Source organism: Leguminivora glycinivorella, chromosome 18, assembly GCF_023078275.1.
Source record: "Leguminivora glycinivorella isolate SPB_JAAS2020 chromosome 18, LegGlyc_1.1, whole genome shotgun sequence".
Taxonomy (NCBI): Eukaryota; Metazoa; Arthropoda; class Insecta; order Lepidoptera; family Tortricidae; genus Leguminivora; species Leguminivora glycinivorella.
The window spans coordinates 865,396-891,155 of record NC_062988.1 but is presented as its reverse complement, the minus strand read 5'-3'; the positions used below and the strand labels follow the sequence as shown (position 1 = coordinate 891,155).

The following is a 25,760-nucleotide window of genomic DNA, read 5'->3' as shown; positions in this document are numbered from 1 at the left end:
CGCACCTCAGGACATGCGTCTCTTAAGTGTGGCCGGTCCCTAGGAAGGACGTAAGACGCGCCCCAGGTGGCGTGGCGGAGACGTCCGTTGCGCGCCCCGAGACACGCGACGCCTAAGTGGGGACGCTACCTAAGATGAACCAATTTTTTTGGTCGATTACAAAATTTCTAAAAACGGCTTAAATTTAATAGCGTACGCGGTTAAAACTATAGTGAGTTGAGTTGACTGTGATAAAATGATTTTAAGAACGAATTATTTTTCACTTTTACGTTTTCCAAGCATGTCGTGAAGGTCTACAGCTCCCAGGGCCGAGTGTTTATGTTGTGGATAAAGATAGTAAGTGCATTAGTTCCATACAAGAAGCGGTTGTTTATGTCCGCCGGGGGCGCCAACAAACCTGCTCCGGCCGTTCCGTTTGGAATCCCGTCAAGGATTATACAAGGGTGTCCCAAATATTGTGCATTATTTTTATGATTTTATTCTTATTAACCTGTATACAGGAAAACAAAGGCTACTTTCAATCCCAAATTAGCCAACATAGCAAAGTCCAATAAGGCTGCCTGATCAGTGTGGTTAGGATGAGAGACTGACAGTATACGAGAATCAGCCAATAGAATTGCTTGTAAGTTGTGATTGTGATCCACTGGAGTGAGAATAAAGCGACGTGAATATCATCAATATCGATTTGCAGAGCATCGTAATAAACATGTATTAGTAACAAGTTGATGGAATAAATAACTTGACTTTATTTGACGTTCATATGCGCATTGTAATATGCCTACTTGAAAAATAAATATTTCATTTTCATTTTCATTTTTTTTTCAATAAAAAAATAATAATAAATCGTTGAAAGCTGTACCGATACCGCGCAAGAGCGTACAAAGTCGCGTGTTCTTGTTAGAGGACAAGACTCATTAAAAAAAAAGATAAGAAAGTTTATTGCCACAAACTAGAAATCTTAAACTTATACTACACAAGCTAAACAATAATTTATAAAAATACAGCTTTATCCTACTTAAATAATTACTTAAACAATATAGTTCTTATTCGAAAACAAAACTCCAATTTCATATAGATAGTTTTAGGCTATGGGTCCCAGTCTCAGCTCGTGCTAGATATGCGGTGTGCATATAACTAGCGCTGATTTTCAGTCTGGTCCCTTTCTATTTTCGGTCATGTTTCCCAAGGGCTGCGAATTTTGAGATATCGCGCCAGTCAAGTAAGTAAAGCCTGCGATTCACATGCCTGTAGATTGCACAAATGAACTGTTATGCCAACCGCGTATAAAATACTTGCATGTCAATCCATTTTCCAGTAATTTTGTAGACGGCTAGTATGACAGTTGTGCAAGTTACATCAGGCATGTGTGTAATTGTGTATCGCAGGCTTTAAAATCACTACGATAATCAAGGCACCCTGTAGTGTGTAAGTGGCAGGACGTGTAGGCAGGCAGCAGTGCAGTTTACGACGAGATAGCTGAATACATTTACAGGCCATCCCCGTTCTGATAGCGATATTACTTGGCTCAAGTTACAGATTGTGGCGTAGGCGAGAGGCTGGCAACCTGTCACTGCAATGTCACAGTTTTGTTTTCGTTTTTTTTTCAACCCCTTATTTGCCAAGAGTGGCACTGAAACTTTAGTAGTTTCATGTGTTCTGCCTACCCCTATATGGGATACAGGCGTGATTGTATGTATGTATGTATGTAATTTTAATTTAATTTAGTTAATTTATTATGTTAATATTAGTAATAATCTATGGAATGTATTTCCGGCAATATATAATTTCATTTCATTTCATAGGACATTCTTACACAGATCGACTGAATTTCAAGAAGGTTTGTGTTGTCGGACAACAATATATATAATATACACAAACTTAATATACTTACAAAATACCTATGACCCAGGAACAAATATCTGTACGCATCAGCATCACACAAATCTGATTCGATCCCAGGTCCATCGGCTAAGCAGGCAGGGTCGATATCCGGTATGCCAGACCGTCAATAAGTTACCCACAGTTGATTTCTAGGATACCTAAAGGAAGAAATCGTGTGGTGAAAAATTTAGCTCGTCACCACACGCGGTCTCATCCGCTATCTATGTATGTCATACTAGCTTTGGCCCGCAGCTTCGCTCGCGTTAGAAAATGACAAAAAGTAGCCTATGTCACTCTCCATTCCTTCAACTATCTGCACTTAAAAAATCACGTCAATTCGTCGCTCCGTTTTGCCGTGAAAGACGGACAAACAAACAGAGACACTTTCCCATTTATAATATTAAGTATGAATATGGACAATATTAGCTATTAAACGGAAATTTAAGAATCAAAGCCATAAATACGTCACCTAAGATACTGCCACATGTGATGCAATTTCCCGTTGCACTTTTGTCTCCCTCCGTAACTCACTTGTAAAGCCATCACTTTGAGTTCACATTATTTTGACGTTCACACTTATTTGTAACTTAAACACACTGAGTTGACATTCGCATTAATTTAGGAAGTCTGTTGCTCAATTGAAAACCAAATCCTGTCAACGTCAACGCCGAAAGCTTTTAAAACAGATGTATTGTATTTAGTTAAAATATTAGTGGAAACCGTTAAAAGTTTCTTATTTCCTAATTATTCCTCCGGGCTCTCCGGTTTATTGCTTTCCCCGGAAACCGAACTTATATACATAAATATCTAATCTATCTATATCAAATTACATCTAAAGAAAACAATACTTCTTCAACCTTTAAATCAAAACAACACTAAACACTTCACAACTTCTGAACATTTCCACTTGACATTACAATCACCACTAAACTCACTTTTGTTGTCAAAACAAAACCGTCACCAGCATACGTGTATACTATAAGTTTTTGCGTTATACCATAAATTACACTATAGCATAAACGTCATGGAAAATGACGTTCTTCGCAAGGAAAATTAAACAGTGCACCCTAACGGCTACTAGAACCAAAAAATTACATAAATTTTTGGATTGTTAAACGCTATCGCTATACGTCAAAAACTCGAAGGTCATTAAATAGACATAAAACTCGCTGACGTGCGAGTAGACCGAGATTGCAGAGATACTAAGTACTAGGTCTACTAAGTCGACGAGAACCAGTTCGGTCATCCCTGTCTGGCAGGCTGGGGAGGAAAGGGACGGGTGCCACGGACGGAAGCGTCTGCGCAGGTGTGGTATTCTAATCGCTTAATAAGTTGGAAGGGGACCAGTATGCCTTTGATTGTACAGGGGCCGAAAGTCTTGTACGGTGGTATTATTATTCTACGTGGTCAAATCATTTATAAATTTTTAGTAAAAACTCTATTAGTATTTTGATAGACTGTCAAGTCAAGGTAAAGGTAAAATACATAATTGTATGAATCAAATCGAGGGGATGGTCACTAATCAGAAAATTATTGACAGATTGGGAAAATGAAACATTTATTCATATCTAATATTTGAGCAGTGCCAGTTTAATGTGATCTGCCTACCAGGTCTTGGAAGGTCAGCTAAGGTCAAGTGCACAGTTACGCTGGTTGAACTGTGCGCTCGGCTCTAGGCAATGTAAGCGGCGCAAGACTCCCACGGTTATAGAGTGGTAACGGGTGTAAACAACGCGGATCTATTCGCGGACCGGAGTCATGCGATGCAGTCTGACGGCACGACAAATTATTCATTTTTAGAGCATTTCTTTTTTTGCCATTTTTTTTATTTTAATTTTTTTAGGGAATTCTAGGTCAATTGTACTCAGAATCACGAGTACTTTCAATCTCACTGGAAGACAAAAAGTGTTCCAGAATTTCCATACATTTTTGTTACTTTCCTCTTTTGTTACCCCACACAACATGTACGGAAAATGGTAACAAAATAAGAAAAAATCGTATGGGACAAGTTTTTTAACTACTAGGATTGAAAAAGCTAGTGATCCTGAGTAGAAATAGCATTTTTTCAAAAATGTCACTTTTCATAAAAGTGGCAAAAAAAAGAAATACTCTTTAGTGCTACGGCTACGTTCCCAAATGTATGTTATGAAGGATATATAATATAATAAATAAATTAAATTACTAGGATGATGCTATAAACATAAGGTAACAGTGCAAGCGCTATGAATCATAAAGTTTTCAAATTTTCAAAAATTCTGAGAGGTTGTAACTGAGGAAGTGTCGCCAACATGTTCTGACTAGAGTGTAAATTGAATCTAATACAAACAATTTTTTTTTAAGAAATCCAAGAAGAATGCATTATAACGTCTGCTTCACAATTTCGCTACACCAAATGTACTTAAGTAAGATACACAAGACTGTAAATGGCTCCAACTTGTACTTCCATTCGGTAAACTTAACGCTTAATGTAGCTATAAAGCGTTTAAAGCCCTGAGCCGGATCAGCTTCAACTTGTATCGCTCCAAGCGAAGTTACTTTATTCAAACTAGTGTCTCGTTGAAAGTTGGAGAGTCTCCTCTGAGGCGAAGATGAGAAGAACGCAGGAATTAATCGACTGGGCATTTTCCGAAATATTGAAAAACTGTTTCTCACAAATTCTGATATTTTTAGGCTCAATCTACTCTGAATCGTCAGCACTTTCCAACCCACTATAAAAATGTATATGCCAAAGTGACCGTTCCACTACGTCACGTACTGATTTATTAGTTATTGCACTTATTAGGTATATGCGTGTGACGACAAACAATCCATACAATTTTTAAGGACCATTTGATTTAATCTCTTTATGATTCTGAGATCAGCGAACGCAAAAATTCCACGATTTAGATCTTATTAGGTATAAGAATCAGGTCTTCGGCTTCTATCCTGAATAATACCCCTATTTATTGGTTGATGACCGTATGTCTCCCCTCATCTCGGCCTCAATCGAAAAGCAGTTGAGCTCAAGGCTGGATTTGAACAAAAAATACACTATTCTCATTTTACATAATGATTCATGGTGATGTCACTGCATCCTTATCAAACTGGGCGTTGGTTACATCATCGATTACAAATTATAAACTATTGTTATCAGCAAAATAATCCGATAAAAACTCGACGCGGATTAAATTCTCAAGAAATCACTTGGAACACGTCTGAGTGTAAAACCGACCTCTAGCACAGAAAGTTCTAGATAAAAAAAAGAACACTGTCACGTTTTAGAATTCTCAGGTTTTAGAAAAAAACCGATACGACCGCTCGCTAAAGCTGAACGATAATACTGACTAAACTATTAACGATAAGGCTAAGAAAAATTCTCGACTTTATGTCATTGTATATTCGACGGAATTTATAGTTTTTTTGGAGAATAGCGGCGTGGAAACCGGTCGGCCTTGTAATGAATGTTAGATCCATAGTCCTCATACTTATGTCTTAAGTTCGCACGGAGTATTGTGTTTGAAATTATGTGAATGGGTAAACTGCTATAAACTCTGAAATGATCTTATGATATTGTAGATAGACAGGGTGTTTTGTCGACCGATATAAAATATATTTTTTTTCTACTACGACCTCCTTAAACAAATGTTTGTTTTATACACGTATCCTATCAAGTTATTGGCTAGCTAAGATTATTATTAACGTCCCGGTTGAAAGTTTCTGATTCTCCTGTGTAGCCAAAATATACCTATCCAGAGCCACGAGCATTTTTTTACAATTGTTAGGAAGAAACCTCTTGTGGTATCAGAAAAGTAAAGGCCTTTTTTTATGAACCTATTATGTCCCACTGCTGGGCAGGCCTCCCCCTTCTTCAATCAATAGATACTTTTTCATTTTCATTCTTCCTCCACTCTTCTCGATCTTGAGCTACAACTGGCCAGTCAGTCAAAAAGGAGTCCAAGTTATCCCGCCATCGCCGGCGAGGTCTGCCGGATCCTCTGTTCGACTCATGGGGCTTCCACTCCGTGGCAAGGCCCATAGGTCATTCGGCATACGGCAGACATGTCCAGCCCAGTCCCAGGCCTTGTAATACATAATTATAATATGAAGATATATCGTCGATTAGCACCCATGTCCCATAGTACAAGCTTTACTTAGTTTGGGGCTAGGTTGATTTGTGTAAGGTGTCCCCCAATATTTATTGATTTATTATTTATTTTATTTAGAAGTAGATTAGTCCAACCACCTAACTTGCTACGATAATTCGTCGTGGCTGCGATATGTGTGCTAATATACAGAAGAATAAATATATTTAGGTATTCTTATCCCAATATTAGTAAGTCATATCCATGGTTCATTTTCACAATATTCATGGTCTTCAATTCAGAATGAAAGTAAATTATTGACAGGAAATATAATATTAATAGATAAAATAATACGTAATTCAATGTACTATGTTGGACGTGTAATTCAGGTGAAATACATGTTCTAATAAAAACGTACATATTTAATATCGTTGGGAGTTTACACAGCTGGGCTATGAAACTTAGATTGTACGGTACACCAAAGGAATAACCTTGGCAGAAATGTCAAGGGTAAAGACTAAAAATCTTGTCTTCAGGAGAGTACCAACTTAGAAGAAAGGAGTACAAGTAAATTTTAAAACAATTAAATGCTTCTTGTAATAGGAGGGAAATGGGCAGAAGGATCACGTGTTGGTAAGCGACCACAAGAGATCAGAAGGGTTATAGATGCGTTGCCGGCCTTTGAGATGGATATAACTGATATAAGCTCTTTTCCTGAAGGTCGTATCGGTCTGGAAGCACCGCAGACAGTGCATTCAACAGGTTTTTAAATATAAGAGGTTTTTTGTTTCGAAAGAAAAGGGAGGCTGGACTTTGAGAAAAAAAAAACTCTTCAAAGTTCGAGTTTTCACTGTAATAAACATGTGTTAGGCTGCAACTTTTCCCACGAGAAAAGTTAGTAAACATACGAAGTTTAACATAAATGTGTGATTTTTTTAAAGTCGTTAAATGTATTTATGATGATGTGCTAAAAGTTTATATCCTACAGGTAAAAGGCTAAAGGCGCGGGCTATCTGTTTAATTTAACCCTTAACGGCTGTAACTCTTGGTTTGGTATTTTCCAAACGACCTTGCATAATAGCCATAATTATTGTTTATAATAATGTAATATAATTTTTTTGCCTTTTCCTAGTAGGTAAATTACAAATAAAGCATAGTTAGTTTTCCGTTCTAGAAACAGAAGACAACGCCTTCAGTAAACTGAAGAAGTTATAAAATGTGACATATTTAACAGCAGGTTTAATATGTATTTTACGTAACGGTAAGCTGGTACAATCAGCCAAAAAAGTGGTTTACCACTTTTCGACCTCATATGTTTGAAATACAGTTGAAAAGTGGTAAACCACTTTCTTGTCTGACTGTACATAACTAAGAAAGTACCATTTTACATAACTAAGAAAGTACCATTTTACATAACATTAAGTAACCTACATATAATTTAATCAGTACAAAATTCAGTAAGTAAACTAATTTTAAGTAACTGTGGCATTCATCAATATAATAGCACTGCAAACAAGGCTCCCCCCAGTTAGGAGGGGAACTGATTAATCACGACGGGGGACCAATAAACCAATGTCAAGTGCAACTAACATAGTTACTACTAGTATTACATGTATACATACATAAACGTTCAATCCGTGCACAGGAAGCACGCACTATCATCTAGATTTATATATTTTATACCAAATAGATTGGTTACTAATGATAGATTGGCAGCGTTCGTCCGGCGCACCGCTATCATTGCGCTCCGCTAACAGCTAAAAACGCGCATGTGTGATATAATTCGGTAATGAAATATTCGGTATTCGGCATATTCGGCAAATTTTTCAATGTTCGTATTCGGCCGAATAATTCGGTTACATTGCCGAATATTAACCGAATAAACAAAGTAAATAACGAATGAAGATCTTACGTATTCCATTGGATAATAAGCTCCTATTTTAGTAGCTTTCTAAGGAACTACTAAAAATGCGTCAAAATATAAACACAATTGTTTTGTAAAAAAAGTTAAAAAACCGTAGTTTAAGAGCTGAGAAGAGTTCAGAGTTGTTTTAACTAAGTTTTAGTTATCCACTAAATCATTAGAACATAGTTGTACTAGTTATGTATAACAATTATCAATCATTTCGTAGTTTTAATCTTAACATTCGCTTTAAAAATATGGCGTAACCGAATATTCGGCCGAATGTTCCTAGTCTCAAGGGACCAATTATGTAACAACATAAGATTACTTTAGATAATGGTGTATTTGCGTTACAATAATCGTTATAGTAAGATAATGTTTTCTCAAGGGAGAGATTAACAAAACTACTAAGGGCAGTCAAGGGCCGAATGTTAGACATTATCGTACAAAATATATAGGGAAAAATAGAAGCGTAGAACTACACAAAAATACCTTTTAATCACAATTGCTGAGTGTGTTCAATTGGAAAATGGAGTTTTACATATTTTTTATTGAAAATGTGATGAATAATATTGTATGTTACTCGAGGAGTAAGAATATCGTAAACTCGAGTTATTTGATATTTAAGCCTTCGCCACAGATAAAGCGTTTTGAAAGCATAGCGCAGCGCGCATTCCGCTCGCAATCCGCGGTCGTTAGTTCCCGCCGGCGTATTACGCTGAAGGCAACGCCAGCGTTCGTCCGGCACACCGCTATCATGCGCTCCGCTAACGCTCCGCCTACGCTCTCAAACATGCGCATGTGTGGCAGAGTCTATCTATACTCTCGTTTGTAATTAATTACAAATCATGTTGCACGAAAAAGTCATAGTCATATTTATTTTGTGTTTCGAAAGTAAACAAACAGTAAAACAAATATAGACCATCCAATCAAGAATCACCTCCTTCATTTGAAGAGAACAAACGCAGTTGTGCGCAGTCAAAACTATAGTTTATTCCCTATACCTATTATTATAATAATTAATGTCATTAAACAAATGAATTTGGGATACGTTTTAACCCACTGATAGTGTTATCGTTATCTATCCATCAACAGATTGCGGTATCAACAGCGCTTATCTATAAATTATACTTAATAAATCAGAGTTAATGTTTAGTGTTATACAGTTTTTTTTACCTCTACTACTGCTATGGAAGCGATAATATTCAAAACACTTAAAATTAGAGTAGAGCCATGCTCATGCACAGATAAATAAAATAAATAAATATTGTAGGACATTCTTACACAGATTGACTGAGGCCCACGGTAAGCTCAAGAAGGCTTGTGTTGTGGGTACTCAGACAAAGATATATATAATATATAAATACTTATATACATAGAAAACATCCATGACTCAGGAACAAATATCTGAAATAAATCTAAATCTAAATATAAATAAATCTATATCTAAATTATTCAAACACTTTCAAAAACTGGGCGATATAATATAAATCGGCAGTCCGAATGAACATTATTATAATAGGTATAATATTAATAAATCACGACAAAGTTAAAGTCATCGCAGACTTAACTAAACTTAGGGTCGGTTGCACCAAACCGTCTGTCACCGTTAAAGCGTTCGTTGAATTTTATTGTATGGGAAGTTCCATAGACGTCCACTGCGTGACGATGATGTGTCTGTCAAATGTGGTTGATGCAACTGGCCCTTAGACGAACACTTTGTAATATATAAAAGTTAACATGCATCAAATTGTCAAACTGGCCGTCAAATGGCCAGTTGCATCAACCATATTTGACAGACACATCATCGTCTCGCGCAGAGAACTTCCCATACTATTGTATTATAAATTTAACGAACGCTTTAACGCTGACAGATGGTTTGATGCAACCGGCTCTAAGGCTTTAACCCTAGCTGTGTCGAGAGATGGGAGTCTATGCAAGTTGACGTGAAGTTGACTACAAATTATTCTTTCACAAAAATCCTCCATTATCATTTTTTTTAACCCCCGACGTAAAAACGACGGGGTGTTATATAAGTCTGACCTGTCTGTCTGTGGCATGTGGCATCGTAGCTTTCGAACGGATGAACAGATTTAGATTTCGCTTTTTTTGTTTGAAGGAGTGTCCTTAGTCAAACGTTTTATGAAAATCGGTCCACTCCACTACCAGGGGCGGCTCACTCCGCGATTATATCGCCGCGCTACAAGTACATGCTGGCGGCCGCGAGTTCGCGGCCTAATCAGGGGTGGCGCGTGTTCTCACGGAACGCACGTTCGCACTTTCTATAGTTACTTTACGTCGCGAGTTTTTTTAAGTTTTATAGGCGATGTCTGCATTGTCCGCGTGTGAATGGCTAATAATGCTTAGTTAAATAGACATCATGAATAAAATAGGACAATCTTACACATCTAATATTGATTAAGTCCCACGTAAAAGTTCAATAAGGCTTGTGATGTCGGGACTTAAACAAAAATATATAAATACTGTATATATATCTAGAATGTACCCAAGACTGGAATATCATAGTATCACATTTTATCTGAGTACTAATTCGTTTTAATCCATAGGCAACCCTATCGTCCGACGCTGCGCACGTGCGGCTCGTTTCTTTGTTAGAATTTTGTAGGCATTTAAAAGGCGGCATTTCGTGAACATCAAAGTAGTGGGCCTTCTGTACTTGTACTATTATATATTCTGTGCCACTACGTCGGGGGTTTTCCAAAATTTAAATGTTGTATCGTGGTTATATAATGCAAGTTGCATACATGAAGCGCACGCCGTGCACCGTGCATGCTCCGTATCTGCGTTATGGTTCCTTTGACCTCCCATTAGGCGCACGCTTTTGCCCAACTTACCGCTCACCCTACGGTTACACATTTTATTGACGTACTTTACTTTAGATTGGACCGTTTCATATTTTATCACTTTTCACTCACTACGTATGCTAGGACACGTTTACCGTATGCCGGATGACCTGCCAGGGCAAAAACAGCCACCTGTTGCCACAAATTACAAGGCCAAGAGGTAGACCACGTCAGATGGCGGGACGAACTCGATGCCTTTGAGACACAGTGGGAGACTTCCGAGGATAGGGATACGTGGAAAAGTAGGAGGGAGGCCTTTGCCCAGCAGTGGGACAATGTGGGCTAATAATAATGTGTCTAAAAGGGCCTCTATGGTGTTGGCTCCGGCCCCACACATGCCTCCCAAAAGTCCGGGATCCCATGGTCTCGAGATATGGTAACTATGGTAAGACAATACAAATATAATAATAATAACGTATCGTCACTACTTTTAAAAAATCTCGTATCTTCGTCTGTCAATGAAAAGAAAATTGTAGTAAGTATGTATGGAATGCATATAGACTTACTGCGTTTTAACTTTGAGAAGCAGCGTGAGATACGAGATTTTTTAAAAGTAGTGAGTGACGGTATGCTTCGATTTTACGACATATAATGAAGTTAGCCCAGATTTTTGGGACGATGTGTAACGCAAGAGGTTAGAGGAAGGCCCAGTGACCTATTTCACAACAGTTACAATTGTCGCCCGACAGTGACACTTCGCTGTTCATTGCCTGTTCAACAAGGAAATATTGACGCCGAGTAACAATGTTACCAAACCAGAAATGGCACAGAATTGTCAGTGTCAAGTGTCATTGTCTCTATGGTGAAACAGCTACTGATGCAGATACATTTTCATTTTAAACGAATAAAAAAAATTAGGGCCCGTGTCGTAAGATTTCGCGCAGGATTTGACAGATATCGACAAGAGATTTTGTGACTTTCTGTTCGCCAATCATAAAAATCTAAATAAGACAGACCAAAATATATTAAAGACGATATTTCACTAAAAGATACCGACAAATTCAAAACTTTCGGACAGTTATCTTAACTTAAATATTTCCTTTATTATATTGTCACTCATTTATTTTAAAACTACGTTAGTAAACACAAAGCATCTCATGTTGAGTAAACAACATTGACTTTTCCAACCAAAATGTTTGCCTTCTATAATGGACATGGACTTTTTCTATTTTTGTCCCAATGTTTGCGTCCATCTATGAGACAACATGTCTCGGGAAGCCTATTCTGATAGTATTTTCTTACAGTGAGTTATTGTTTATTGAATTCGAAAGAAATGTAATAATAATTTGATAAGTTTTGGGTAAAAAAGAAATGTTGGTACAAATTTGTACTTTCATAGGCAACGAATTTCGTAGGTGGGCATTTTCAGAATTTAGGACCCCCCAATTAGGGTAGTCGTTAACAAAATTTTACTCGCTGTCTGTTTTGTGAAGACAATGAAGCATAATTTTTTTTTTTTTTAATTATAAATGGGCTTACTCTTGGCCACAGACTAGCCAAAGGCAAAGACGTGGCCTATCTGCCTAAAAATTTAGTTTCTTCACATTCTGAATGTAGATTATCGCTTAAAGTTTATGTAATTAACACAAAAACAATATTTTTATAGAAATTTCATGCTCAATTATCGTCACAAAATTGACAGTGACTTAATTTTTGTTAACAACTTGCGCTAATTCCCCCAATTTCTGAAAATGCCCGCGTACTCGTTCATAGATAGTATTCTAAAAACTTCCAACAAAGGTAACAACGTAGAATAAATGTGTTTACTTAGCTCAGAGCTCCTAAACCCAGCAGTCCATGCCATCAAAATATTGCATTGTCATCCGATCTACATATTTCACTGTAATTAGGAAAGTAGGTTAAATTCAAATTGCAAGATTCGACCCGTACAAACATAGTACATACATACATACATACATACATATAATCGCTATTGCTCGCCAACAAACTGCAAGACAGTTTGGCGAGAAAGATAAGTTTGAATCATATAATGTACTTATTTGTTAAGAGGCCTTATTCCTAAAGACGAGCGTTTTTTGCAAAATAGAACCTTTTTCATTCAAAATTATAAAGAAACTATAAATGATTATTAAAAAAATGATAATGTTCCTAAAAGTACATACCTTAAGCTAGAAAGTCAATTGGTACTACTTTAAAATATGTCTTTTTATACTTCCGAAAAATCAGTTTTTTCGGAAGACGTTTTCAAATTTCGTAGTGGGATAGCTCGTTTAGAATCGTGATTGTGCTGTTAAAAATGTTATTTGGGGTAATAAATGATCACAATCCTATTTGTTATATCCTGTACGAGTTAGCTAATACTTTGACATTTTAAGATTTACTTGAAATGGTGGATAAATAACCTTCCGTATCCTCCCCATTTTTTCGATAAAAAGAGGTTTACATTATGTATTTTTCCTGCGATTCCTGCATTTTTTGTAACTCTTAAATAATATTATCCTAAACTAGAACTTCTTATTGACCTATAAGAAAAAAATCATACATATAAGACATACCTTTCTGTCGATAGATATGTTTTTAAAACACCTAAAATTCGAATAAAAGACACTGTGCTAACGCGAGCCCGCTCAGTCTGCGCCGAGCGCTCGAAGACGACGGACCTGCGTTTGATCGTCCGGCGCACCTAGCTTTCGTAAGCAGCTCGATAGTTCTTTCCGAGAAGTGCCGTAAACTGCGACTAAACAAATCTTGATCCTTTTTACACCTCATGCAATTTTAGCATTCGACATGCTTTTCATATGATTTTGGATTTTAAGTTATACGTGAAGTTTGTTGAGAGTTTGAATTATTATTATATTTTGGGACCAGGATGAGGTTCTGGTTCTCATGATGATGGAGTCAGGCAGGAGATGTTCAACAGAACTGCTATTCTACTTATCATAACTCCACCATGTTTGGGCTCATTAGATTTGGGCTGATGAGCACCATCGATCTAGATGAGGTCCAAGGTCTCATGATGGAGTCAGGAGGTGGTCAACAGAACTGCTATTCTCCTCATCATAACCCCATCATGTTTGGGCTCATTAGATTTGGGCTGAAGAGCACCATCGAACTAGATGAGGTCCAAGGTCTCATGACGGGGTCAGGAGGTGGCCAACAGAACTGCTATTCTCCTCATCATAACCCCATCATGTTCGGGCTCATTAGATTTGGGCTGACGAGCACCATCGAACTAGATGAGGTCCAAGGTCTCATGATGGAGTCAGGAGGTGGTCAACAGAACTGCTATTCTCCTCATCATAACCCCATCATGTTTGGGCTCATTAGATTTGGGCTGACGAGCACCATCGAACTAGATGAGGTCCAGGGTCTCATGATGGAGTCAGGAGGTGGCCAACAGAACTGACATTCTCCTCATCATAACCCCATCATGTTCGGGCTCATTAGATTTGGGCTGACGAGCACCATCGAACTAGACGAGGTCCAAGTTCTCATGATGGAGTCAGGAGGTGGTCAACAGAACTGCTATTCTCCTCATCATAACCCCATCATGTTTGGCCTCATTATAAATATGTGGAAGGTCGTTAATAATAATAAATGTTTTATTAGGGTACCCCTACATGTAAAGAGGGGGCAGATATTTTTTTTTCATTTCAACCCCAACGTGTGGATATATTGTTAGATAGGTATTTAAAAATGAATAAGGTTTTACTAAGATCGATTTTTGATAATTTTCATATTTTCGGAAATAATCGCTATAACTTTTGAACCATATGTTTAAAAATATTAAAAAAATCACAAAAGTAGAACTTTACAAAGACTTTCTTTGAAAATTTGTTTTGAACTTTATAGGTTAGTTTTTGAGAAAAATACGGAAAACTACGGAACCCTACACTGAGCGTGGCCCGACACGCTTTTGGCCGGTTTTTATTTTATTTTAATACTTTTCTGTGCTATTCATACATAGCCACCCTAGGGGATTCAGTATTGACAGCTTCTTTTTTTTCTTTCTGCATATATTTCTTTCCGCTTTTAAGTTTGTTGTAAATAAGACTGCTTGCACTTACATTGAGATTATAATTACATAATGCTATTAAATTAAATCTAATGAAGCGTTGTTTTATTTCCTAAATCTCAAAACCCTTTAAATCGAATATGTATAGTAATGAGCAAAAATTTTACCGCAGGCTTTCCAAACCGACGATGCTTGATCAGCTACTTTTAGAACGAACATGTACATACTTTGATTTTCACCCTTTAAAATGTTTCTAAGACGCAATGTTTTGCAAATTTGGTCACGTCATGCATAGTTAAACTGTGGAATGAATTGTCGCCAGCGGTATTTCCGGACCAATGCGACCTTCAAACCTTCAAGAAAAGAGCGTACATCCATCTTAAAGGCCGGCAACGCACCTCCAACACTTCTGGTGCTTCTGGTGTCCATGGGCGGCAGTGATCGCTTACCATCAGGCAGCCTATCTGCTCGTTTGCCTCCTATCCCATAAAAAAACGCTTAATATTTTTTAAGAAAATAAAAACCGCCGCCTTTCGGGTTGTGGTGAAAGCTATTTGCGAATGTTGGATTATGTAGAAATGTGTAGGTATTTTTTAAAACTGCTTTTTAATGCTTTAATTATTTGATGGCAACACAAATCAATATACGTATAACGCTAAGGTTTGAGGAGTTTCTCAATTCCTCATGAATCCGATTATAAGAAATCGAAGCTTGACAAACTTTGACTTGAAAACTCAATGATTATGCTTAACAAACATAACTAAATAAATGTCACTGTTCTGAACTTAAATGCATGCTTTTCTTACAAAAATACCAAAGTCACTATGAGTGTGCCGTTCAGATTTGAGGAGTTCGGTTCTGACCATCATCAGCAGTTCCACTGCACGAAATGTCACTGTTCCGGACGTAAGTGCATGCTGTTCTTATAAAAATACCAAAGTCACTATAAGCGTGCCGTTCAGATTTGAGGAGTTTGGTTCTGAGTGTTCTGACCATCATCAGCAGTTCCACTGCACCAAATATCACTGTTCTGGACTGGACGTAAGTGCATGATGTTCTTATAAGAATACCAAAGTCACTATAAGTGTTCCGTTCAGATTTGAGAAGATCGGTTCTGATCTGACCATCATCAGCAGTTCCACTGCACCAAATGTCACTGTTCTGGACGAAAGTGCATGCTGTTCTTATAAAAATACCAAAGTCACTATAAGCGTGCCGTTCAGATTTGAGAAGTTCCGTTCTGGCCATCATCAGCAGTTCCACTGCACCAAATGTCACTGTTCCGTACCTAAATGCATGCTGTTCCTTTAAAAACACAAAAATCACCGTACGTATGCCTTTCAGATTCGAGGAGTTCCCTCGATTACTCCAGGATCCCATCATCAGAACTGGGTTCTGAGAAAAATGGGACCAATCTGTATTCATATACATTCAATAAATTTTTTTTTAATTGGTCCAGTAACAACGGAGATATCGAGGAACAAACATAAAAAAATGAAAAAAATAAATAAACATACAGACGAATTGAGAACCTGAGAGAGGCGACGGTTAAAAAGTGACACATCATGAGCAGTTCCAATGCACCAAATGTCACTGTTCTGGACGTAAGTGCATGCTGTTCTTATAAAAATATGAAAGTCACTATAACTGTGATAATTTCCGAAAATATTAATATTATCAAAAAACGATCTTAGTAAACCCTTATTCATTTTTAAATACCTGTCCAAAAATATATCACACGTTGGAGTTGGAATGAAAAAAAAAAATCAGCCCCCACTTTACATGTAGGGGGGGGTACCCTAATAAAACATTTTTTTACATTTTTTATTTTTGCACTTTGTTGACGTGATTGATATACATATTGTTACTAAATTTCGGCTTTCTAGTGCTTACGGTTACTGAGATTATCCGCGGACGGACGGACGGACGGACGGACGGACGAACGGACGGACGGACGGACGGACGGACGGATGGACGGACGGATGGACAGACACGGCGAAACTATAAGAGTTCCTAGTTGACTACGGAACCCTAAAAAACAGAAATCACTATTAAACTATTCTCTAATTTCAAGTTCCTAACTAAAATTTTCCTAATAAAAAAAAAAAACAAATTGATCCCGCTACAAACTTTCACCCCCTTTTTCCCTCTACTAGGGGTGTAAATTTTCATAATCGATTCTTATCTCTTCGAAATTTTGTTAATGCAATCTATACAAATTTCGACTTTCTAGCTTTCGTAGTTTCGGCTCAGCGGTGTTGGTTGTTGAATCAATCAATTAGGAAACCTGAATTTAAATATGTACATGTAGAATAATACTATACTTTTACTACATTCATATACCTTATTTACTACTACCATACCATGAATATGAAATTAAATAAAGAGTCCCCATATAAAATTGAAAATTATGTTATTAGCAATTTAATTCAAAACTATCAAGATTATTCGTGTCTGCGTTGAAACGCGCGTTGAGTTGCCGGTGCTCGCGTACCGAGCGCCAACGCCATCTATCGATGGCCGTTTCGTGAAATTGATGAGCGCTCTAAGGAATAAGGGGTCTTAAATAAATTAAAAAAAAAAATCACGCCTGTATCCCATAAAGGGGTAGGCAGAGCACATGAACTAAGTACTAAGTTTCAGTGCCACTCTTGGCAAAAAGGGGTTGAAAGAAATCCAAATTGTGACATTGCAGTGACAGGTTGCTAGCCTCTCGCCTACGCCACAATCTACGACACCCACGGGAAGAAAGGAGGTGGTGAAATTCTTAACCCGTCACCACACGAGCAATCATAATAGTACACGATAAATAAAATAACAGTTTGGCTAGAGAACACATTGATAACAAGGAATGAGTATCTGAATAGTTATCCCGGGTCACCCAGCACGTCCGAAGGTAATGTCAACGCAACCTTGGCACGTGACCAGACTCATAACTTAATGTGTGTGTTTACTGTGTTTAGGGCCTATCTTTAGGCAGAAGCTGGTCGTTTGGCCTGATGGCTTGATCGTCAAGCATGGCCGCGCGATAAATGATAAAACATATCATTTATATATCATCTATCGCGCGATCATGTTTGCCTGTTTATCGTCACAAAATGAACAGGGAGTTAATTTTTGTTAATAACTTACGCTAATTGGGGGGGTCCCAAATTCTGAAAATGCCCATAAGCATCTTCAAAGTCTTCAAACAACTCTGTAGAGTGGCTAATATTATAGATATTACACTTAGGTACATATTACGCGGTTACAATTACAAGGGAACCGGTGCAGTGTGGCCTTGGTCCGTTGAGGAATTGATTGAGAATGCAATTAACTTGACAAATGTCAATCCGGTTGCGAAATTGGAAGCAGGTCGGCTGACTTGCATTAATGTGTGTTTGGTATTTGGTAGGTTAAGCTACCATACCAGTCAACGTAATGAGGTGAGACAGATTTTTTGGTTAATTTATAGTAGAATAGCTTTTGCCCGCGTTTTTAACTTCGAACATTGCGGAATGCTCCATCCCCCTCAAACTTCCACCCCCGGGTTAAGGAAGTGGGGGGGTTAGAAAAAGACAAAGTAGCCTATGTCACTTTCACTTTCCATCCCTTTACTATCTCCATTTAAAAAATCATGTCGATTCGTCGCTCCGATTTGCCATGAGAAGGTGTGCGTGTCTGTTTGTTTGTGCGTCCTACAAACAAACAGACACGCACACATTCCCATTTATAATATTACGTATGAATTTGAATGGTTCATGGTTAGTTTCACTGGATGTATCTTGACCGGGATATATACCGAGATTACATTTTTGTTTTTCTTCGTCAAGCTTCCGATATTTCTACGTCACGACCACGGGAAACTCAAGTCACCCGGGTAATTAAAGATATCAGGAGTTGGACTATTTTAACTCTTGATAAAACGACAAAAATACAATATATGTGGCAGTAAAGACTTTGTTAAAACTATTGTATAACTGAACTACGATTATAGAATATATTCAATTCCGCATGCATCTTACATCTTACGGAATCCACGGTAATGTATAATTAGACACGCATTATTAACTATTACGTCTGAAAGGTGCAAGAGCGTAAAATCAAACATTACTTACTTTGTATTATGGAGTGCGAAATTATCCTCTTTACATACCTATGCCTAATCGGGTTCAGTTACATCTATCTACAATCGAACCAAAATATTTGAACTGGCTCTACGTACAGTCTGGCCAAAAAGAGTAGACATTAATAACTGGCAACATCGTAGTGTCGTCCCGTTTTCTCACACATATTATTGATTTTAAATGAAAGGGATGTCATTACAATGTTGCCACTTTTTAATTTCTACTCTGTTTAGTCAGACTGTAGATAGGTACATAGGTACAAAAAACCGGCCAAGAGCGTGTCGGGCCACGCTCAGTGTAGGGTTCCGTAGTTTTCCGAATGTTTCTCAAAAACTACTGAACCTATCAAGTTCAAAACAATTTTCCAGGAAAGTATTTATAAAGTTCTACTTTTGTGATTTTTTTTTCATATTTTTTAAACATATGGTTCAAAAGTTAGAGGGGGGGGGGGGGGACGCACTTTTTTTCCTTTAGGAGCGATTATTTCCGAAAATATTGATATTATCAAAAAACGATCTTAGTAAACCCTTATTCATTTTTCCCCTCACTAGCTCGGAAACACGTGTTTTGTCCTTTAATACCGGCGGGTAAAAACGCATTTTATCCACTAGTGGGTAAAGTAATTTGACCTTGAATAAAGTCAAATTAACTGCTTTAAAATTGATAAAAGTAGGTGAATCTAGTAATAAAGATGATTTACCACCTGTGGAAATACTGGAAGCAGTGATAAACGCATTTTTTGCGTTGTAATTTCCTCGCTATAGTGAGGGGAAAAGTTTTGTGTTATACTCGGGTGCAAATGTATTTTACTTCTCGTGTGTTAAAAAACTCGCAGGTTCAGGATTCTATTCTCGAACCACTCGCTTCGCTCGTGGTTCAACTATAGAATCCTTTCACTTGCTCGTTTTTCAATTCCACACTCGGCGTTAAAATACAACTTTGCCCCCTTGTATAACAAATAACTATTAAATACCTATCCAACAAACCCTTATTCATTTTTAAATACCTATCCAGCGGACGGACGGACGGTCGGACAGACAGACATGGCGAAACTATAAGGGTTCCTATTAGTTGACTACGGAACCCTAAAAAGTAAGAGAGATTTTTGAATAGGTACTCGTAATATCTACTATTAAATAAAATAACCTGGACTATGATCCCAAATGATATTTTAGTCATTTTAGTAGAATAAAAATTAAAATTGTGAAAAAACCCCCGACCGCGACACAGTGAACCGATTTTCATGAAACATGGCTAAGAACACTCCTGACTACCTCAGCTTTCAAACAAAAAAAAAACGAAATCTAAATCGGTTCATCCGTTCGGGAGCTACGAGACGGACAGACAAACAGACAGACACGTCTAACTTATAACACCCCGTCGTTTTTGCGTCGGGGGTTAAAAAAAAGCCCTGTTCGCGTTCTTTAAAAGACCCTCGCTGTTAGGACTGAGACTGGTGACAACTTTGAAGACATCGTTATATTTCAGCGGTCTCATTTTTGACACCAAAGCCCGAGTAGGTATTGTACCGGAAAATGAGCGGTTCGCAAATCAAAGCAGTCTTTGGACTGGTGAAAAGATAGGGGAAAAGTTGCCTATTATTACCGCACTAGGCCGCAAAGGTCGCTCATAATCATAATCTTAAACATCAGTGGAAATGGTTGGTGAGGAGAGAAAAGTATATCTGCCTCTGTATTTTATTGTTTCTAGTATACGAGATAAATTTATACAATTCATTGAATGATTCTTATTTGCACACAATGATGATATTAATGATTGAATGATACTTTTTTGTTTGTTTTATTTATTGTAGCGTGAACTGATTGTTTCTCAATGTTTTAGATAATCTACTAAAAACATCCAGTCCTAACTTGAATTTTATTACAAAGACATACGATTCCCAACTGTCAGTTATAGTGAGTTTTACAACTAAGTATGCAATAAATTAGTCGTAACCTTTAAGAAGACATCCGAAGTGTGGATTGAGACATTAAGTGTGAAAATAGCATTCTCCAGAGCCACTACCATGAGATTTTCAGGTTTTAGAATACATTTCTCGATCGTCACGGAAAATGTATGTAAATTTCGGTTCTAGTAAGTGACCGTTCGGGGGCGCTGTTCACTTGTTATTATTATTACACATAATGTAACTTTCCGCGACGTTTACACTATCGAGTAATGTTTTCTAAAACGTGAAAACTATTCTCATAGTGAAGGGACGTAAAGCGTGTGGCCGCCTGGCGCGATTCGTGCATAAAACCAAACTGTTGCAACTATAGTGGACACTAAACTAGGTTTATAGCGAGCGTGCGGCAAAGACTGTAGGTTAACAGATGGGTAAATTGAAAGATTACTAAAATTTATTACACAAGTCTTCGAAAAACCTTCCGAAATCAGGTAATTCGGAAATTCTGTTTCATATAACAACATTAGCAACCATTAGAAGTGTAGGAAATAGTGTAGAAGAAGAAGGGAACACTTTAATTTGGATAATTCCGTTTAAATAGTCAATAAATACATAGTTGTTAATTAAACTGAATACTCGATTACAAACATCGTGAAGTTATAGTTAAACATATCACAAATATATCGACATTTTCGTCGTGGCGACCTCGGCCCTAAAACATTAATTTAGAGTTGTGCAATTACTGCAGATACAAAAGGAATCAATCCGGTCTGCGGCCGTAAACTCTGCGGCCGCTCGGAATGCCGCGACCTGCCTCAAGGAAGACGCAAGTGTAAGGCAACACTTACTCCAATGTAATACAGATGTAGTGCAAAAAGATTTTCCTTCGTATTGTTAGTTACGGAAACGTGTCATGCTATTTCAGTCAGTCTCTGTACACGGCGTACTGACACTGTCTGAACTAGCATGACAAATACCCACTCACATGCTTCCAGTAGCTGGAGCTACGAGCTTGCACACCTCTGAATTGCCTGCAGTAGCTGTGGCTACATAGCGGGGTATGGAAATGTTTGACTAATTTTATGTCGAAGCAGTTTAGGGTGCCTTTTATGAAAATCCAAATCACGTGAGCGGATACAGACGTTTCCGTAAAAATGCGAAAGAAAAGCTTAATGCATACACATATGTAAACATATGCTGACAGTATTATACTTGGCAGATATTGTTATAGTGAACTTTTAGTGCGATATCATCATAATTTTAGACTCAAGAGTTTTGCTCTTGTCAGTGAAGTAATTATAGAAAAACAACGGTGCATTTCATCAGTAGGCCTAGCACATGATGGCCGCGGGAGTATGTCGCCGCGAGATAGACTACCCGTCCTTATGTCATTAATACAGTTAGAAGAAGACGAGGCATCTATCTCGCGGCGACATACTCCCGCGGCCATCATGTGCTAGGCCTACAGATTTACCCAGAACCGAAAAGTAGAGAAACTACACGTTACATACAATTGTTTTGCCTTTTTCCCTTCCTAAGAATACCGCGCCTCTTTCATATATTTAACCGCTAGTGTCCGAGGTAACAGAATATTTCTCTAGGAATGTATGTAAATGGTGGGAAAATGTGTTATCCAATTATAGTAATATTGTTAATAATTATATATACAGGTTAAGAACGACTTTAGGTGTGCACAGTAATTATATTAAATTCCAAAATAGACATTAAAACAGGTTAATGATGATGTGCGAGACGAGTACGGTCAAACATTAAAGGGTAATTCCATGTAACAGAGTAATGTAAGTGACCAATTATTTGCATGTTTTTTTATTCATGGTGCTAATTTAAATATCAATATATCTAAGGATTAAAAGTAGGCTTATCTAGAGATAAATTAAGATTTCAATTTGCATCATAAATAAAAAAACATGCAATGAAGTGGTCACTTACATTACAGTTACGTGGAATTGCCCTAAAATACATGTTTTAAATCACTTTTAATGGAGATTTGATTGTATGCGTTTGTATACACGTTTAATTAAGAATAATTAATGGCATAACGGCATATTTCGAGTTCAAAATACTATTGTTTCTGCGGAGAATGGCGCTTAAAATTAGTGATCGACTTGACGGACCTGAGGAACTAAAGCCTCCGCCTTTCAAATACCATTACTTTCGTCTTACTGACATTCATTCTCATTCCTTTCCTCTCGAAGGATGCATGCATTTGCAATTTGCTTACCAATATATAACTCAATCTACAGAATTGTTTCGTCCTTCAAACATAACTGTATTGGATGCTTACCTGCAAAAAAATAAATACATATGTATTAGTAAAGAAATTCAGATTTAAACAATATTTGTATAAGGGCTGGTTTTTCAATCGCCAGATAAATAATATCTGTCAGATAAATGTTAGCTGTCATTGTCATTGATACGTGTGATGAAAAGGATAGTGTTAACTTTATCTGTAGGCCTAACACATGATGGCCGCGGGAGTATGTCGCCGCGAGATAGATGACACGTCTTTGTCTAATTGTATTAATGACATAAGGACAGGTAGTCTATCTCGCGGCGACATACTCTCGCGGCCATCATATGCTAGGCCTGCTGATAGATATATTTATCTAGCGATTCAGGGCGTGTTTAGATATTTTTGAGCGCCCCGGCCGCTGAGATGTATCTGATGGTGACTGTCTTGACACGACACGCTTTCGAGTAACGCATCCTATTGAAAAGTTAAAACCTCATGGGTATGTCCCATCATTCGTCACTCCGCGCAGTATTTTGACAGGTCTCGGTGCGTTGTTAACGTAATGGTCAATACAAATTGCCCCGATCGTATTGTTAGACGCGTGCGCGTTCGCTACGCCTATTGTTTGCGATGTAATTACCGAGGTGCAAGGCAGAAACTGCAGCGTATTGGTAGGTAGTATAAAAATACTTTAGTTTTTAGGGTACCCAAAAAGATAAACTAGAGATAAAAAAAACAAATAGGGTCTCCTAATACAAAAACTCTACTATTCGTTCGTGTCACTCAGTCTCCGTCTCTTACTACCTATAAGCACACCTCGGACACTGGCGATCAAATACATGAAAGAGGCGCGTTCCCAGCACACAGTCTAAGCTCGTGTAGGTGAACGCGTACTATGCTTGTATGAGTGAGATATGACAGGTCGACGGTTCGCGTTTTTGACAGGCGGTAACTGTGAGGTAATCGAGAGGGGGTAGGCGGCACTTTCAGCGGGGAGCGAGAGTGGCCATACTGTACGATAGTACTCTTTATTATACTGTGCTATAAGTCAACAGTATCAACTTCCTGAGTTGAGACAGAACTTTTTTGTGGATAAATCCTATACCTACAAACAATGAGTACGGCTTTTGTAAAGTAAAAAGCAAGGACGATATTATACGGGACAGACAAAACCCATACAACAAAGCGTACCCCTGAAATGTATGGGCCTTTTAGGCTCAAAACAAGATAGCGCTTTTTCGCAACTTGGCAGCGACCGAAATCATATTTTCTCCAAATATTTTTGCGTGTTTTTATTTTTTATAATAAGAAATGACATGCTTATTTATTTTAATATCATGATATCACGTCAATATACATTTTGAAAAAAAAATTGTAGGCATCATCAGTGTAGTTATGATAGTATTTAATAGGTGGCGCTAAAAAATCGAGCTACGATTCTTAGTACGAATGAAGATTGTAAGTAACGATAGACAACCTTCAAGCGACACTCCACAGTCATAGTTCTGTATCAATCGCTGTTCTTTCGTGGCACGCGCCACAGCCTTTAACAAGGGCCTCTCACCGCTAAAAGAATTACCTTCTAACGAGATTACGCCTTTCGCCAAGGTTTTAGCTTCGGCCGCAGGATCATTAGCACATATAGACAGGCTTTCTCTGAAAACGGTAATTTTATCTTTCTGTTCTCTTGTTAGAGAATCTGAGATTCTAGCCTAGAATATCCAATTCCCCAGGAATCTGATAGACAACTGACTGGATAGCAATGGCGGCTGGTGAAAATTTCTGCTACGCAACATTGAGCAAAAAGAAACCTACCTTTACATTAGGTACTTTACTAGTAGGTAATCAATTTTAGGCAAGCCGGTGGGAATCAGCTTGTATGGATCAGCCGCTGCTGCTGGATAGACCAATTCTTCTGACCCATCAACCACGTGGTGACGGGGTTAGAAAATATGTTGTTTACATATTATATTCCCCTTTTTTTGACTTAAAAAAAAAAAAAATTAAATTTTAAATTATTTATTCAATAAAAGTGAATTATATTCCGCCAAACTGTAGAACAGTTTTTTAATCACAAGACTTACAAGTTACAAACATAGTTAGTTACTTAATACTAATTACTAAATTATTTTAATAACGTAATTTTATTAACTAAAGGTTCAGTTTCAAATTGTTTCAACATAAACTTTTTTAAATATAATTCTTAATGGTATATTGTTATAAAAGGTAAAGTTCTAGTCCTTTTTCCATAATAATTAAGATCTCTGCGCAATAGTGTTTTAGTGATGTTGCGAAATATAATCACTGATCGTGATGTGATCAGTGATCTGTTCAGTGTTCACCGTGGTTGGTGCCACCGGCCCTTAGAATTTTCTCTTCTACGTTCTTATTTAAATGAATTAGATGTAATTCATAGTTTTGATTTAAAGTTATTCAAGAGAATGTAGGTACCATTCCCAAATATTGTATACCTACTAGTACTAGTACAGTCGACAACAAAGAGATGTATCCACTTTTTCACTGTACAGTCAACCAATTTGAATCCTAGGCCACCCTAGAACCCTGTCTCATTTAAACCGTGTTTTATTCCCCTTAGAAAGTCACATTGACGTTTACTGTGCAAAGGTTCTACGGTGGTCTATGATTCAAATTGTTTGACCGTACCTTCTTGTTGCTGTCTTGTTAAGTCTCAATAAAAGTTATAGAAGTTTCTTACGAATGATAAACGATAGAAATAAATAGCTGTATTACCTGTAGTTGTAATTTGACAACGGTTATGTTAGGATAGTTTCCAAATGTTTATTTTACT

The 25,760-nt window shown here is 37.6% G+C and overlaps 1 protein-coding gene across 4 annotated transcripts in view; it reads right to left on the bottom strand.

The window, feature by feature from the left end:
• The window catches only part of LOC125236029 (protein kinase C and casein kinase substrate in neurons protein 1), a 221,325-nt gene that overhangs the window by 133,556 nt on the left and 62,009 nt on the right, over window positions 1-25,760 (bottom strand). Inside the window, exon 1 of one of the 4 annotated variants that reach the window (XM_048142712.1) lies at window positions 2,351-2,612. The exons of 1 other annotated variant lie outside the window; for it this stretch is intronic. In XM_048142712.1, coding sequence (XP_047998669.1) covers window positions 2,351-2,424 — 74 coding nt within the window. In that variant the 5' untranslated portion in view covers window positions 2,425-2,612. Of the gene's footprint in view, window positions 1-2,350; window positions 2,613-25,760 lie in introns of those variants that run through there. 2 more of the 4 variants (XM_048142713.1, XM_048142711.1) reach the window with 2 other exon arrangements.